This window comes from Tupaia chinensis, unplaced genomic scaffold (genome assembly GCF_000334495.1).
Source record: "Tupaia chinensis unplaced genomic scaffold, TupChi_1.0 Scaffold141530_1, whole genome shotgun sequence".
Classification (NCBI taxonomy): domain Eukaryota; kingdom Metazoa; phylum Chordata; class Mammalia; order Scandentia; family Tupaiidae; genus Tupaia; species Tupaia belangeri.
The window spans coordinates 1,318,768-1,335,100 of NW_006201391.1; the positions used below are offsets into that span (position 1 = coordinate 1,318,768).

General features: G+C 46.0%; 1 protein-coding gene across 3 annotated transcripts in view; it reads left to right on the top strand.

The window, feature by feature from the left end:
- Positions 1 to 16,333, top strand: part of ERC1 (ELKS/RAB6-interacting/CAST family member 1) — a 501,445-nt gene that overhangs the window by 103,043 nt on the left and 382,069 nt on the right. For all 3 annotated transcript variants that reach the window (XM_027766230.1, XM_027766231.1, XM_027766232.1), the window contains one exon: positions 12,760 to 12,927. In XM_027766230.1, coding sequence (XP_027622031.1) covers positions 12,760 to 12,927 — 168 coding nt within the window. The remainder of the gene's footprint in view (positions 1 to 12,759; positions 12,928 to 16,333) is intronic.

Sequence of the window (16,333 nt, forward strand, 5' to 3'; positions counted from 1 at the left end):
GGTTAGAGATTGCTGTAGGGACAGTAGTGAATTGGAAGGAAGATCTGATGCGCTATTCCTTAGAGAGGAAGAGGAGGGCGAATAAGATAGAAATGATTAAAGGGACCTCTGTAGAGATCATCTAACCATATAAATGAGAGTTTCAAAAGGAAGAGGGTAGGGAAAATGGGAGGCAGTTTTAGAAGATAAAATTGCCAGCTTTTTTTTCTTTTTTGCTAGATGATGTGAGTGTATCTTTCAATTCTGGAGCAAATTATTCTCAAGCAGGAAAATATCCTAACTTAACCATATATTATAATAAAGCCATAGATAAACTTTTTTAAAGAAAGTTTTTGCTGTAGGGCATGTGCACTTGCTGAGGGAAAGTGAGAAATCATTTCCCGGGGGAATGGCCATGCTGCAGCCCCTTCTCCTTCAGCCTCCTCCTGGGATTCTGGGCACGCACATTTTCCTGGTGTGATTTTCAAGCCGACGGGTCTGGGATTTGAATTGTAGTAGGCCATGTGGGACTCCAGCACCTTAACTATCATGCCACCTGCTAGTCCCAATAAACTGGTTTTAAAAGCTGCCAGAGAGGGACTGCAGATGGTGTAATGGTTACATCATTGGACACCCATGTAGTCAACCATGGTTCAAGTCCTGGGCCCGCTGGCTTAAAACTCATGCCTAGTGAGTGTGCATATGTACCCAAAATCCTGGGGGGGAATGGAGGAGAAGGAACTGCGGTGTAGCCATCTCCCTTTGGGGGGTGATTTCTCTCTGTCTCTCTCTGTCGCTTTGGTAAGTGCATGTGCCCTATAGCAAAAATCTCTCTTTAAAAAAATTAAAAAATAAGAACCTGCCAGAGGCCCCTCCGTGGCGGCTCGCGTGCCGATTGCAGTGGCGCTGCTGCACAGTTCTGGAGGACATTTGGCAAGGCTCTGGGTTCACACCCTGGGCTCCCTGACCAAGCTGGCCGGCCACAGGGTGGCGGGGAGCATTGCACTGTGAAGACCCTGTTGAGCGTATGAGTGACTCTGACCTTCTGTCTCTGTCTGCCTCTCAGAAAGTAAACTGGGAGGAAAAAGCTGCCGGAGAGAAGGGTCGCTTAGATGGGATTAGCTGTTAGGTCAACATCAGACTTTCGACAGCAACAGTGGTAAGAATATGCTGGGAAATATGCTAGAGTAAAATCTTTAAAATTTAGTGAAAAACATTGGCAACTTAGCATTCGTTTTTAAAAAACTATTTATTTAATTCCATTTGTTATTATTATTTTTAAATTTGACCAGAGAGGGACAGAGTGAGAGAGAAAGAGAAATGGAGAAAGCAAAGCACCAGGTCTGGAACTCGAACCACAGTTGGCCATGTGGGAATCCAGCACCTCCAACCCGCCAGCCCTGCCAGCTTAGGGTTCTGTACTCACCTAAACTGTCATCCTTCAGCGAAGGTGGGATGAAGCCATTTTTTCAGATGAATAAAAACTGAGCATTTCCATGGATCCCTGTGGAAAGTACAGTGGAGAGAGGTACTTTACAAAGAAAGAACTTGTATCCAGGAGGGGGGAGTGAGGTGCAAGAAGGAGTAATAGACGAAAGGACGATAATGATAAGTAGGAAAACATAACCAAATATCAATGCAGGAGTGGGGTATGGGCCTTGCAGTGATACTGCCATTAATGTAAAAGCTCTAGATTCAGTGAAGGTTTATCCAGTAAAGATGCACAGTTGCAGAGAAAGGTCCTAAAAGGAGGATCTGTGGCTCTGCTTATTGGTAAAGCGCTGCTGGGTGATTAACAAGTGAGCTTCCATGTGGAGACTGCCTTCCTCATCAAGGACATCGTTAGATTGAAAAGGTACAATGACGTTGCAACACTGGCAAAGCGAAAATGAGGCCCGAGGTCTGCGGAAAGAGGTCTGTAAGAGAGCGTGAAAGAGATCGGTAACTTCGCTGTTCTGTGCCCAAAGACTAGCATCCTCGACTTGCACAGGAGGTTGTTGGAAACAGACGTTAGACCCACTGAATCACTCTTGATCTTAGCCAAAGGGCTGCAAAGTGGTCAGGGCTACTGAATTAGAGCCTGCAGGCGCTCCAGTTTGAGAAGTGCTGTCAAATTGTCTTTTTGCTAGGATAGTTCCAATCCCAGGTGCAAATAGAGTCATTGGTCTGCCACTGGTCATCGTGGAAGAGTCATGGAGATGACCAAGATTCCTGAGGCGACTTTTTGCAGATGTTTTGATCTTCCTCTTCCAGGAAGAAAGAGGATTGCCACATTTATTACATTTATGCACAACCCAATCTTCCCAAGAGGAATTTTACAATGGAATATTGGAGGGGAGTTTTTTGATGACTTTGAACTAGAAGTGATGACTACTAAGAACCAATGTTAAAACTAGGTCATCTTGGCCCTTTTTATTTTTTAATTTTTTTTTATGAACAGCATGTGTGTTTGCCAGAAAGAGGGAGGTAGCAAAGAAATCACTCCCCGTGGGGAATGACCATGCCTCGTTCCTTCTCCTCCTTTTCTCCATCCTGTTGGGATTTGGGGATATTGCACACGCGTGCCTGGCAGGTTTCTCAGCCGCGGGGTCCCAGACTTGAACTGCACAGTTGGCTGTGTGGGATCCAGCTGTCTGAACCACCACATCACAGAACTAGCCCCAGTTTTAAGTCTTCTTTGATAAGATTTGCGTGCTGGAAGGTCATCAGTGTACGGGCGATACGGTAGCTCTGCACTTCTACAGGGTACTGGGGAAGCACTTTAAGTAAGACGATAATTAGGTTTCTTCAGAACTGTAAAGTGACTTTTTCCAAAAGGTGGTGTTTCATGAGTATGTTAATCTGTAGTACATATTACAAGTCACTGTAGAATCTTGTACCTCTCTACACTTGACTCTTCCTTGTTTAAGAAAAATATCATGATTAGTAAATTGCATGGGAAAAAATGTGGGCTGGGGTTGGGCAACATGCATGTTAACTGAGAAATTCAGCATTCTGTGAGGTCCTTAGAGAGCAGGGTAATAGACTAAATTTAGTCCCGTCTCCTCCAGGCTCCTCTCTGGATTTTGGGCATGCACACACACTTGGAGTGGTTTTTCACGCCACTGGGTCTGGGACTCAAACCACGTGTGAATCCAGCACCTTAACCCCCATGCTACCTGCTGGCCTACCAGGAGAACGTTTAATAGGGTGATGTAAAATTACTTGTAGTCATCTTTGGTGTCTACAGGGGATTGGAGGTAGGACCCACTGACGTTCACGTCTCACGTATGAAACGATCCGGCATCTGCGAATAACCGATGCACATCCTCCTGTGTGCAGGTCTGTGCTGTGTAATGACTGTTAAGTCACTGTGGTCTGAATATGTGACGGTGGTACCAAAAGGCTGTAACAGGCCATGCGTGTCAAGTGGGTGTGCAGTCAGCCACACGTCAGGGTTATGTAAGTACACTCACTATTTGCAAAATAACAAAATTGCCCAATTGTACATTTCTCAGAATGTGGCCCCATCAGTAAGCAGCCGTGACTGTACTGTAACTCCTCCTCAGATGCCCTGTAACCCCTAGTACTACGTAAATGTTAAAAAGATAGTCGTTGTGCTGCGCTTTTGCGGCAGTAATAATGACCAGGGAAAAGTCTGCATGTGTTCAGAGCAGACACAGCTGGTTTTGTTAGATTATTTTTGATCTGCAAATACAGAGGGCCAAGTGTATGGACTGCCCCTCCCTCGCAAACCCACACACAAACATGCAAAACAAACAAAAAGAAGCAAACATGGAAATGTACGGAGTAGCCCCTCAGTGTGTCTGTGTACCTGCCAGTGCCCTCCGTCTCAACCCCCATAGTAACCCTTACTCAATCTTAGGTTGTTTTATTGGGTTGTCAAAAAGTCATGATACATTTTTGAATAGAGAAAAAAAACATAGAAAAAAAAATGTTGTGACTTTTCTGACAACCCAATAAAAGTTTATTATCTAAATATGAAGAAGGTGATCAGACCACACCTAAATACTGAGTTGTGGGTACAATGATTTGAGGGACATTGATAAATTTAGGGTTGTTTGCTTATTACTACTATTTATTTATTTATTTTTTGGAGAGATTTTTGCTATCGGGCGCGTGCGCTCGCCAGACAGACAGAGAAAGACAGAGACAGAAAGCGAGAAGTCACCCCTCCAGGGGGGATGGCCACACCGCAATCCCTTCTCCTCTATTCTCGGGATCTTGGGCACGCACGCACACGCGCCCGGCGTGAGTTTAAGCCACCGGGTCCAGGACGCAAACCGCGGTCGACTACGTGGGAGTCCAGCGACATAGCCATTACACTAACTGCTGATCTCACTATTATTTATTTTTTTATTTAACTTTATTTATTTTAATTTGATCAGAGAGGGGCAGGGTGAGAGAGAGGGGGAAAGAGAAAACAAGCCACCAGGTCTGGTGCTCGAACCGTGGTTGGCCACGTGGGGGTCCAGTGCCCTTAACTACTATGCCACCTGCTGGCTCCTGTTTATTATTTTTAAAAATTTGCTTTAGGGCGCATGTACTCACCGCACACGCATGCGCACACGCACACACACACACACACACACACACACACACACACACAGACGTATACATAGAGTAAGCGAGTGAGCACCCCCAGGGGTGCATGCCCCTTCGCCTCCATTGTCCTCTGGGGTTTTGGGCATGCACACACAGGTGCTCCGGATGTGTGTAATCTGCTGGGCCCGGGACTAAGCTGCGCAGTCGATCATGAGGCACCTGACAGCCCGCTGCGACACGTACACGTGGAGTCGAAACCACGGCATGTGGAGGAGCAGCTGAGAGAGGGCTTGGGGAAGAAGTGCTCTCAGGACAACGTGAGCGTCCGCATGTAATCTGAATAGCTGCTGCACAGGCAGAATTCGGGCCACTGGGTCAACCTATAGGAGAACATTGTAATCAATTATTTTTTACTTCGAGGTAAGAGAAGCTTTTCCCGATAGCTGCTGAAAGCAGAATGTGGGCAGCCTCTAGACAGGAACTGTGTAAGAGGCAGCTACGGAGCTGTTCGAGTACTGGAGACGCCGGCCCGGAGGGCTACCGCGTGAGGAATCCAGCCTCGGAGAGGGGGTGAATAGACCACCTTCGAGGGTCCTTTGAATGTCGGATTTCTCCCTTTCTGTGATTCTGAGGGCTTTCACAGAGAAAGGGATAAGGCTGAGTCGATCTTGGTCCTGACACCAAGTGAGGCGGCGTGCCCTGTGTAGGCTTAGAGGGGTCCGAGTGTGGCCACGCTGCGGAGAGCCACGCAGTTAACTCTCCTGGCACTGAGTGACACTTGCCGCAGCTTTCTGCGCTGTCGGAAACGTCATGATGGGTTTTTTCATGCACGAATGCCTCAAGACTTTGCCAGTACCCAGTACATGGTAAAGGCATTACTGAGTCGTACTTGTTGGCGAGAATTTTCAAGGGAAAGTGAGAGACTAACGTCTATTTTTAGATGATGAGTTTGTGGAACTTGTCTCCCAGTGCAAATGCTCTCTGCTGCGGATCACGTGTCTCTGCCTGGCCTGGCGTCTGAGCCCTGCAGCCCTGTATCAGGTAGGAGGCTTCCAGCCGGGCGCAGTGCAGCTTCGAATCCAGCCTTTGGAAAAGGTTGGCTTCAGTCACATGGCCCAGAGCCTTTCATTCGGCCTCCTCCCGAGATGGGCACCGTGGTTACGTGGTGGGCAGGACTTAGACCTGGCGATCTTGGGCGGCTCACTTCCTTAGTTTGGGTCTTGATTTCCTCTCCTTTACGTTAGGAGTTAAAATGAGATGATTTCATGTTTCAGAATGTATGAAATACTGCAGAATTCAGGAGGAATGGAGGCAATAGTATATACTGTACCTTTACTGCTCAACCTATAGAAGGACATTTGACACACACTAATTAAAGTTTGGCCACATTGAGCAATCTTCAAAAGTTTTTATTTTAAGGATTTTGCCATAGGGCTTGTGTGTTCTCCAGAGAGAGAGACAAGAGATAGTGAGAAGGAAAGTGAGAAATCACCCCCCAGGAGGGATGGCCACATTGCAGTCCCTTCTCCATTCTCTTCCTGGGATTTTGGGCATACATGCACACGTGCCTGGTGTGATTTTTCAAACAGCTAGGTCCAGGACTCGAACTGCAGTCTGCCTTAGCAACTTAACCACCATGTCCCCGCTGGCCCCTCTTTAAAGGTTCTTTAACAGAAAAGGTCTTTAAAGAAAAAAAAACCAACAACTCTTATTCCATGGGAAACAGTAAGTGGAAGATCCAGTTAAAATAGAAAGTGTCCTCAGCTCATGCTCGTTGAACCCCTGGGGCTAAGAATAAAGATTTGGGAGCCACCTGTAGGGATGGGGTGGATAAAGACTTAGGGTTGAGTTGGTTTCTCCGAGGAAGTCACAGCCAGCTGTGACGAGGGGACACCGTGGAGGATCGAAAACCTGGGAAAGTGTGGACAGAGCTCGAAAGTGTCATGATGGCAGAGCCAGAGAGGGGTACAAGCAGCAGTTGTTTTTCCACAGTTACCTATCCCCGCCGTGTACGGTTTTCGGGTTGTCGGAAAAGTCATGATGCATTTTTGCATAGGAAAACAGAAAAATACATCATGCCTTTCCCGACAGCCTAACAAAGCAAAGGAAGGCTCAGATGGCTTAGTTTAGTTAGTGCTGAGTAGTTTTGTGACCCAGAGCGGGAGTCCGGAATAGCAGGGTAGCCATTTTGCGGCCCCTTTCATGGTAGCGAAACCCTGCAGAGGAGACCTGGTCTCTGTTGCAGTTGGCGTCACCTGTTTGCCGCTGACCGCGGCGCTTTGCAGGCTCTGGTGGAGGCTGGCCCTGCGGCTCTGTTGATCGGAATAAACAACGTCTTGTTCCTCCTCCCAGGAGTGGTGTGAGGGTGCCGACTGTGTGTCCTGCTGCTCCTCGAGGGGCTTTCCTGAATGTGCTTTCCGAGGTTTGTAAAGTATGGACCTCACACAAAATTCTACTCCAGAGTTCGTTCCCTCCAAACCGAGAGACCGGTGTGGGATTCAGAGCAGTTAGTCTCGCAGCTGCCAAGTGGTTTTGGAGGTCGTTTTCATCTCACAGCTCCCGACCAGCACATGTAAATGCCGCCTTGCACACTTGAATGGACTATTTAGTGAAGGAAAGATCATCTCATAATTAGGGATGTGGACTTGGACGATTTCCGTACTTAATATTTATGATGTGAGATGTTTCTGATATCAAAGCCTGTTTCCAGGTCAAGGTCTGTGTGTTCGTAACCAGAGTTCTCGGTCTTTCCCTTTTTCAGTCACCAATTCCTGTGGGTCTCACACCTGACATTCCCTCCGTTGGCACACTGCTGTTTATGACTGGTTACACTGGCATGTCCCCAGGGCACTTGGCCGAGCCAGGGGGCTGACAGGAGAGGGTGGGCATCCAGGTAACTTGGTGAAGAAGCAGCGAAGGCCGTCCTGCAGGTGCTGTCCATGGGGTTGCGATGCTGCCGGGGGGAGCAGGTATACGTCGAGGGGTTTTCTCTGTGTTACGGGTGCTGACCTGCAGGTGGAAAGGCTTTCGCTTTCCTGTAGTTAGCGCCTGGAGGAACGGAGAGCCAAGTAAATGATCAGTTAAGACTTCTTGATGGGTTTGAATGTCTGGGCTTCCCTTCCTCCCCTTTTTTCTTTCTGTTTATTCCATGAGTGAGAGAAACAGAGATAGAGACAGAGACACGGCATCCCTGACAGGACCTTGATGCTGGGCCCTACCTCCTGGCAGTGCGTCAGCCAGTCCAGGTCATGGACACGTGTGTCCCTGGTGTCCATAGGGAGATCGCGACAGGAATGGGCACCTTCCCCCTTCCCCTGTGGCTCGGCCTCACATTGAGCACCTGTCCTACCACGGTATCACCGTCTAGCCCCAGGGCTTTTTGCCTTTGGAGTAAGAATGTAATAGTAAGTATATTTAGGTGATATTGGGTAAAACAATATTTTTTAGATGCATTGTATTGGTTATTGTTCATATAGAGAAAGAATATGTGGCATGCAAAATACAAATTAGAAAATAGAAATTAGATACTAATAATTATGTGACTTATTTTTAAATTTTCTGACATAGATACTTCTCTGTCTTTGCTCTCCTTAACTGTCTGAAGGGTCAGTGGATTCAGTAAGCGTTACCTTTCCTCCCACGGCTGATGCTTTTCAGTGGACTCAGCATCCGGATCTGTATCTGATACGGTCAGACAGGACTAACAGCGACACAGCTGGCTTGAGTGTGCCCGAATGCCAAGGGGAGAAGGGACAGCAGGGTTCTTCTGGCATCTGAAGCAGCCTGGTTGTCGATTTTCATACTCCGCAAAGGTCTTTGCTTGGTGGTGGCAGTTCCTCTATCGCAGATCAATACTCGGTCTGGACATTTCCTTTCTGGACCTTTTTTCTTTGCATGCTGGAGTGTTTCTGATTTTTGACAGAGGGAACGTAAATATTTTTTTATAATCTTTCACCTGAGAGGACCACAGAGAACTCAGTAGTAATCATTTCATTTATTTTTGTTTTGCATTGGATTTTAATTCTTGCCCTTAGGTCTTGAGTTCTGAATCCAGGCAGCAAAACTGGAGATTTTTTGTGTATTGTCTCTTGGACTCACTGGGCTGGACCTGCCTACTGTGTGTTCTACTGTTGGTCAGTAGGACACATTTTTAGGTTGTGGCTACAGAAGTCTTTCTCTTTCCTTGTCCCTGAGAAAGATGCTAAGTGGACTGACCATCCCGACACATACTCTCAGTTTGCGTTTCATGTCGTATTCAAGAGAAGAACTCATGGAAGTCTTCAGTTTCTTCCACTAGCATTTTGTAATTTTCAGCATATAGATCCTACCTGTGTTTTTATTAGATTTATACCTAAGTGTTGAATTTTTTGGGAATGATTATAAACGGTCATAAATTTTGAGAATCAGTCAATACTGGGACATATTTAATTCTGGCCAATTCAGAAAAATGGACATTTTAAAAGCAGATATGAATATGCCTTTACTTACTGTAGTAGTAGTAGTATTAAAAAATACTTCAGGCATATAAACTATAGATGAAAAATAAAACACTTAAAATGACATCACATAGTAGAAATTTTAAATTTCTTTTTATTTTTTTTTGAGAGAGATTTTGCTGTAGGGTGCATGCACTTGCCAGAGAGACAGAAGGTGAGAAGTCGCCCCTGAGAGGGTGACTTCGCTGTAGTCCCTTCTGCTCCATTCTCCTCCCAGGCCCTGGGCACGCACATGCACCCAGTGTGTGCCCACACTACTGGGCTGGGACTCGAACTGCAGTCAACCATGTGGGACTCCCTCATCTCAACCACCATGTCACCTGCTGGCTCCAGAACTTCACATTTTAACTTAGTTGCGTTTACCAGTATTTTTTCTTTGTGATGTATCCTTAAAAAAAAAAAAAAAAAACTCCCATGCTTCTATGCCTTTAATGTACTTTCTTTCTTTTTTTTTTTTTTTTTTTTTTGAGAGAGATTTTCACTGTAGGGCGCGTGCGTTCGCCAGACAGACAGAGAGAGACATAGAGACAGAAAGCGAGAAATCACCCCTCAGGGGGGATGGTCACGCCGCAATCCCTTCTCCTCCATTCTCCTCTCGGGATCTTGGGCACGCACGCACACGCGCCCGGCGTGAGTTTTAAGCCACCGGGTCCGGGACACGAACCGCGGTCGACTACGTGGGAATCCAGCGACATAGCCATTACGCCAACTGCTGGTTCCTAATGTACTTTCTTATATTCTAAAAGCTTTAAAGGTTTGCTTCTCATATGTAGATCTTTTCTTCACATGGAATTCGTTTTGTGTGTGATACGAGTTAGGGATCTTCCCCTTTCCTCTCTGATTAGTGTCGAATCTGTTTTCCATGAATATGGGTACTCGTCTTGCTCCTCATGTGCGCTGTAACAGAATACTGTAGACTGGGTGAGTTGTCAAGTATAGGAACTTATTTTTTCACAGTTCTAGCGGGCGGGAGGTTTTACTGTCTTGTGAGGGCTGTTCTCTGCTTCCCAGATGGTACCTTGTGGCTACACCTGGGAATGGTGGAAGGCAGAAGGGCGAGGGACTGAGCGTTGCTTGAATCCTCTCTTGTACAGGTCTTAATCCTATTGGTGAGGGAGGAGTCCTCATGCCTAATCACCTCGCGGGGGCCCTGCCTCTTAATGCCATGGCAGTGACAGCACTTGACTTGTGGAAGGCCACATTCAAACAACAGCAGTACCTGCATGTGGGAGACCTGGTGGCTTGAAACTCGCGCCGGGTGTATGTGTGTGCGTGCCCAAGATCCCAGAACTGGGGAGAAGGGATTGGGAGTGGCCATATGGGGGGCGATTTCTTACTTTTTCTTATATTGTCTCTGTCTCTCTTCGGCTAGTGCACGTGCCTTAAGGCAAAGGCCTCTTTAAAGAAAAAAGAGTATAGAACATGGAGGTGGCTTGCCTGTGTCCCTGCGCTGTGACTTCTAGCTGGGAGACCTTGGGTCTGCTGCCTTGTCTTAAGTACCAATTTCCCATGGTGCCTTCCGAGAGTATGACGTTTTCCACAGGGAGCGTGCAAGGAAGGAAGTACGATGCCTGAGGATAGAACTGCGAGGATTTTCATGTGTCGTGCATACGAGGGTCTATTCAGAAAGTTCATACAAAATGCATATTATAAAAAAAATGCATGCATTTCAAAATTTTTTGCAGGACAGTAAACTCAGAGTTTGATTCCATTTTTTCATGGAAGTTTGAAGTCTCCTTTGGCTGACAAGCATATACACGTATAGTTATAAAAGGATGATGTGAGTCTATGTTTGAAATAGGTATGATGGGGAGAGAGACGGAATAGAGATGAATGAAGAAAAGATGGAGGTGATAGACCAGAGGTGGTGCTGTGGGCAGAGCGGACTCAGTGGAGTGGGAGAAAGAGAAGTGTTCGCGATTCAGAAAAGACATTTTCAGTTTTAAGGTTTTTAGGTGACTCTTAGACTACAGGAAGGTTTTTTCTTATTAAAGTAGAGCGGAGGTAAATGAGAGGTGAAAGGATGTTGAGAGGACATGGCGGAACTTGTGAGGATTGCTTTCTCAGTTTCTGGCTTGGTGAGACTGGTGGAGTAGAAGTGGTTAGTGTGAATACAGGTCAGCAGGGTGAGATATGGTTTATTTACATGTTTCTCTTTCCAGCAGAGTGCAGCATCACTTGAAAATGCTTAATGACTTAACGATAGCAGTTTCAAATGAGTCTAGTCTCCTAGGAAATTCTCCGTAATTCTTACTGAGCAGTGTCACCACACACACAGAACTGGTCCTCAGGTGCCGCGCGGCTCTCGTGCAGTCTGAGGTCTTTCCTGAGGGCGTTGGTGTACTTTCAGTGCCCGCCATTACCTATGTGACCTGTTTTTTCTCTGCGGGCTAATCCAGTCAGACAGGAAAGGTAATGTAGGACAAGTTAGAGACACTGCAGAGACACTGCATCTGAGAGCCGGCCACCCAGGCGACAGCACTCGCCATCCGCGGCCGTTACGCACTTGAGTGGTTAGCCCAGTTGAGGTGCCGCGTAATGGAAATACACACTGAGCTTCGCAGTCTTAGTACGGAACAAGGATGTCAGATAGCTCATTTATAGTTTTGTATAGGAATTCACATGTTTGAAATGACAGTATTGTAGTCATATTAGGTTAAGTAAAATACGGCTAAAATAAATTTTGCCTGTTACTTTTTTTATTTTTTAATATGACTATCAGGAAATTAAAAATTCTACCCGGTCATATTTGTGATTGTTGTGATCAGATGTGTAATGATTTTCTGGAGTCTTAATCCTTGATTGAAAAGCAAAAAACAGACAAAAAACTGGTGTGTAAATATTTGTGGGATACTAAAAAAAGCTTAGTGAAATTTGCTGTGAATGGATCTTAAAATGAATACTCTCATTAGACTTCTTGTTGTATTAAAATGACATTTTAATGAAAGCTGTTGAAACTTCAGGAATAAACGTGACCAGATGCCAGACTTTGGTAGTTAGTGCATCGGAAAGTGCACCGTAGCTTTTGCCGGGTGTGGCTATCCAAGTGCATCGTGGCGTTGTCTGTCGTAAAAGCACTGTAGCCGATGCGGGATGGTGATACCTGACACATTGAGTGTCATGCTCGGGGTGCTTTTGGTTTTCGTTGCAGTTTAAGCGATTCTAAAGCAATGTAGCATCACTTTGGAACCTGTTAAAAACACAGGCAGTCACCAACTTACAATGCTCTGACAGTGATTTTCGACTTTATGTTGGTGCGGAAGCAGTACGCTTTCGGTGAGACCATACAGCGAGTAACCAAATGGCTGTTCTGTTTTTTATTTTGGGGAAAGTATTCTATATATAACAGGAGATATAGAACAACGTATTGTAAGACAGGTTCATGTGAGATGATTTTACCCAGTTGCAGGCTGATGTCAGTGTTCCGGGTATGTTTAGGTAGTAGACTAACCTCAGGAGACTAGGTGTAACCCATTGTAAGCTGATGAGCATCTGTACTGATTTTGAACCCTGACCCCGCAAAGCAGAGGCTCTGGCGGCTGTGCCTGGCCATCTCCCTTAACCCTCCAGATATTTCTGATGTGCTCAAAGTTGAGAAGCATAGTTGAAGATGGTAATACTTTTATAGATGTAGCAAAACTTAACTAAACTTACAACTCATCTATTTGGGGGAAAAGTTGCATTCCTTCCATCCCCTTCCACCTCCCAATTGATCATTTGTAAAATCTTACCTTCCTAGGTGGATGCTCTCCGATTGCGTTTGGAAGAGAAGGAAACCATGCTGAATAAAAAGACAAAACAGATTCAGGATATGGCTGAGGAGAAGGGGACACAGGCCGGAGAGATCCATGACCTCAAGGACATGCTGGATGTCAAGGAGAGGAAGGTCAATGTTCTTCAGAAGAAGGTGAGGCTCGGGCCTTCTGAGTGCCGTGGTCCACCCCAAACACGCGTTCTCTTTCCTACCACTAAGTGGGCCGAAGTGCTGCCAAAGTTGTTCTCATTCCACTGTTCATGTTTTTGCAATTAATAATTCAGACTGTTGGTACAATGGCCGACTGTTGAAACGGTTCTGCATATTCAGTGTTTACAAACTTGAAGTAAGCACCTGACTTGACGTGAGGTGGTTGAAACTCCTGTAAGATTAGTAAGTGGAAAACGTGCAGTATAACTACTCTATAAGGTACATATGTCAAGAAAAGGAAGCATTTCTTTTCTGTCGTAACTGTTACTGCAGAGAGGCTAATTCTGGAATAGGGACAGAAGGTTCTGCCAATCGCCCCTGTGTAGCTGAAGTAGTGAGATAATAGACATTGCTGTTTAGTGCTCATTGCTGCTGCAGTGAGAGGGTAGAGATATTTGACGTTGTCCCAGTTTACTTTTAACCTTTAACGATAGCCAAGAAATAAAACCCTTTGCCAAATTTCAAACCCAGTTTACTCCTTACGTACAGAGAATCATGTCCTGCATTTATTGTTTATATGAGTCTGGCCTTTGTAAGTTTTCTGTAACAAATCATAAAAATGCAGTCACTCTAAATATTGGTTTACCGAATCTTGTTAGTTGGTGCTATTTTATTCTTTACATTTTTGTACATAATTATATCTTCATCCTTGCTTTGCAAATGCTCATTTTTCCATACTTGTTTCTTATGTATTCTTCTGGAAATAGTCTACATATATATAAACAGTGTTTTCTCTCTTTCTCTCTCTTTTTTTTTTTTGGTTACCTCTTTTTTCTCCAGTAGTCTTTCAGACCCGTTCAGTAATCCATACTTAGAAAATGTGTGTGTGTGTGTGTGTGTGTGTGTGTGTGTTTCAGCACAATCTTTTTTTTCGGGAGAGGTTTTTGCTGTAGGGCGCGTGTGTTGGCCAGAAAGAGAGAGACAGAGAGACAGAAAGCAAGAAACCAACCCCTGGGGGGATGGCCACGCCGCAGTCCCTTCTCCTCGGGTGGATACATGGGAGTCCAGCGACATAGCCATTACGCTAACTGCTGGTCCCCACTGGCTGTGTTTTCTGGGCCGCTCAGACTTAGCTTCTCGGCGGGAGCATCCCTCCGCTTCCCCAGCTTGTCTCCTGTGCCTGCTCTCATGGGACTTTCCCAAGGACAGGCATTTTTGTCCAGGTTTCCTCTTGTAAAGGCTTCAGGGAATTGCCGCGTGGACCCAGAAGTTTTCCCACAAAGTTGAACTCAGGGAACTATTTTACAGGAATCCACACTTTCTGTCCCAGCTTCCCATTATTCACCATCCACCAGTGTGCTTCCTTCATCCTTGCCTTCTCCTTTCTGGAACTCTTCAGTTTCTTGGTTGACGAGCCGCAGAGCATGCGTGAAAGAGGGTTCCAGCAGGTGCTTCCCTTCCACGCTGGGCGGCCGTAGGGAGACCCGAGATGCGGACCGCAGGTGGGTGGGCAGGGCCCCGCAACCTGCTACCCACTACCCACCTGCACCCCAGCTGCGCAGACCGGGCATGGCGGCCGGGGGTGAGGACGCACAGCTCTGCCTTGTCTTGGTGGATACCAAGCGGCCTGTGCCTCCTGCAGGAAGCAGGCACCTGCTGGCCCAGTGTGGCAGGCTGCATGACATACTTTTCTGTGCAAAAATATGTCGCGACTTTCCTGATGATCCGATAGTACCACTGTTTTGAGTTTTTGCAATATACATTATTAGCTAATTCCTTTCATGGTGCTTTTATTTTTCAGCTCCTTTTCCCTTGGAACTGTCCCACCTACTTTTGCTTGCCTATTTTTCCATATGAAATTTAGAATCTGCTTGTCGCATCCCCTACTCTCCTGTCCTAACATTCTGTTGTGTATTTCACTGGGATTGCATAAAATTTGTGGAATTCATTAATCTAAGCATCAATCAAAACATGGGGTCTTTCCATGAACTCAGGTTTTGTGTTTCTCAGGAATGTTTTAATGTTTTCTTCATATATTAATAGATCTTGTATCCTTATTAAGTTTATTTTTAGGTTGTCTGTTATAAGTACTTCTATTTTTCATTGTATTTTTTCACTACTTGTTCCCTGGTGTATTTGAAGGCTTGTGATTTCTGCATTTTGGTTTGTGTTTAATCAGCATACTGAATTCTCCTAGGGTTTAGATTGGGTTTAACCCAGTTTACTCCTTACGTACAGAGAATCATGTCCTGCATTTATTGTTTATATGAGTCTGGCCTTTGTAAGTTTTCTGTAACAAATCATAAAAATGCAGTCACTCTAAATATTGGTTTACCGAATCTTGTTAGTTGGTGCTATTTTATTCTTTACATTTTTGTACATAATTATATCTTCATCCTTGCTTTGCAAATGCTCATTTTTCCATACTTGTTTCTTATGTATTCTTCTGGAAATAGTCTACATATATATAAACAGTGTTTTCTCTCTTTCTCTCTCTTTTTTTTTTTTGGTTACCTCTTTTTTCTCCAGTAGTCTTTCAGACCCGTTCAGTAATCCATACTTAGAAAATGTGTGTGTGTGTGTGTGTGTGTGTGTGTTTCAGCACAATCTTTTTTTTCGGGAGAGGTTTTTGCTGTAGGGCGCGTGTGTTGGCCAGAAAGAGAGAGACAGAGAGACAGAAAGCAAGAAACCAACCCCTGGGGGGATGGACACGCCGCAGTCCCTTCTCCTCGGGTGGATACATGGGAGTCCAGCGACATAGCCATTACGCTAACTGCTGGTCCCCACTGGCTGTGTTTTCTGGGCCGCTCAGGCTTAGCTTCTCGGCGGGAGCATCCCTCCGCTTCCCCAGCTTGTCTCCTGTGCCTGCTCTCATGGGACTTTCCCAAGGACAGGCATTTTTGTCCAGGTTTCCTCTTGTAAAGGCTTCAGGGAATTGCCGCGTGGACCCAGAAGTTTTCCCACAAAGTTGAACTCAGGGAACTATTTTACAGGAATCCACACTTTCTGTCCCAGCTTCCCATTATTCACCATCCACCAGTGTGCTTCCTTCATCCTTGCCTTCTCCTTTCTGGAACTCTTCAGTTTCTTGGTTGACGAGCCGCAGAGCATGCGTGAAAGAGGGTTCCAGCAGGTGCTTCCCTTCCACGCTGGGCGGCCGTAGGGAGACCCGAGATGCGGACCGCAGGTGGGTGGGCAGGGCCCCGCAACCTGCTACCCACTACCCACCTGCACCCCAGCTGCGCAGACCGGGCATGGCGGCCGGGGGTGAGGACGCACAGCTCTGCCTTGTCTTGGTGGATACCAAGCGGCCTGTGCCTCCTGCAGGAAGCAGGCACCTGCTGGCCCAGTGTGGCAGGCTGCATGACATACTTTTCTGTGCAAAAATATGTCGCGACTTTCCTGATGA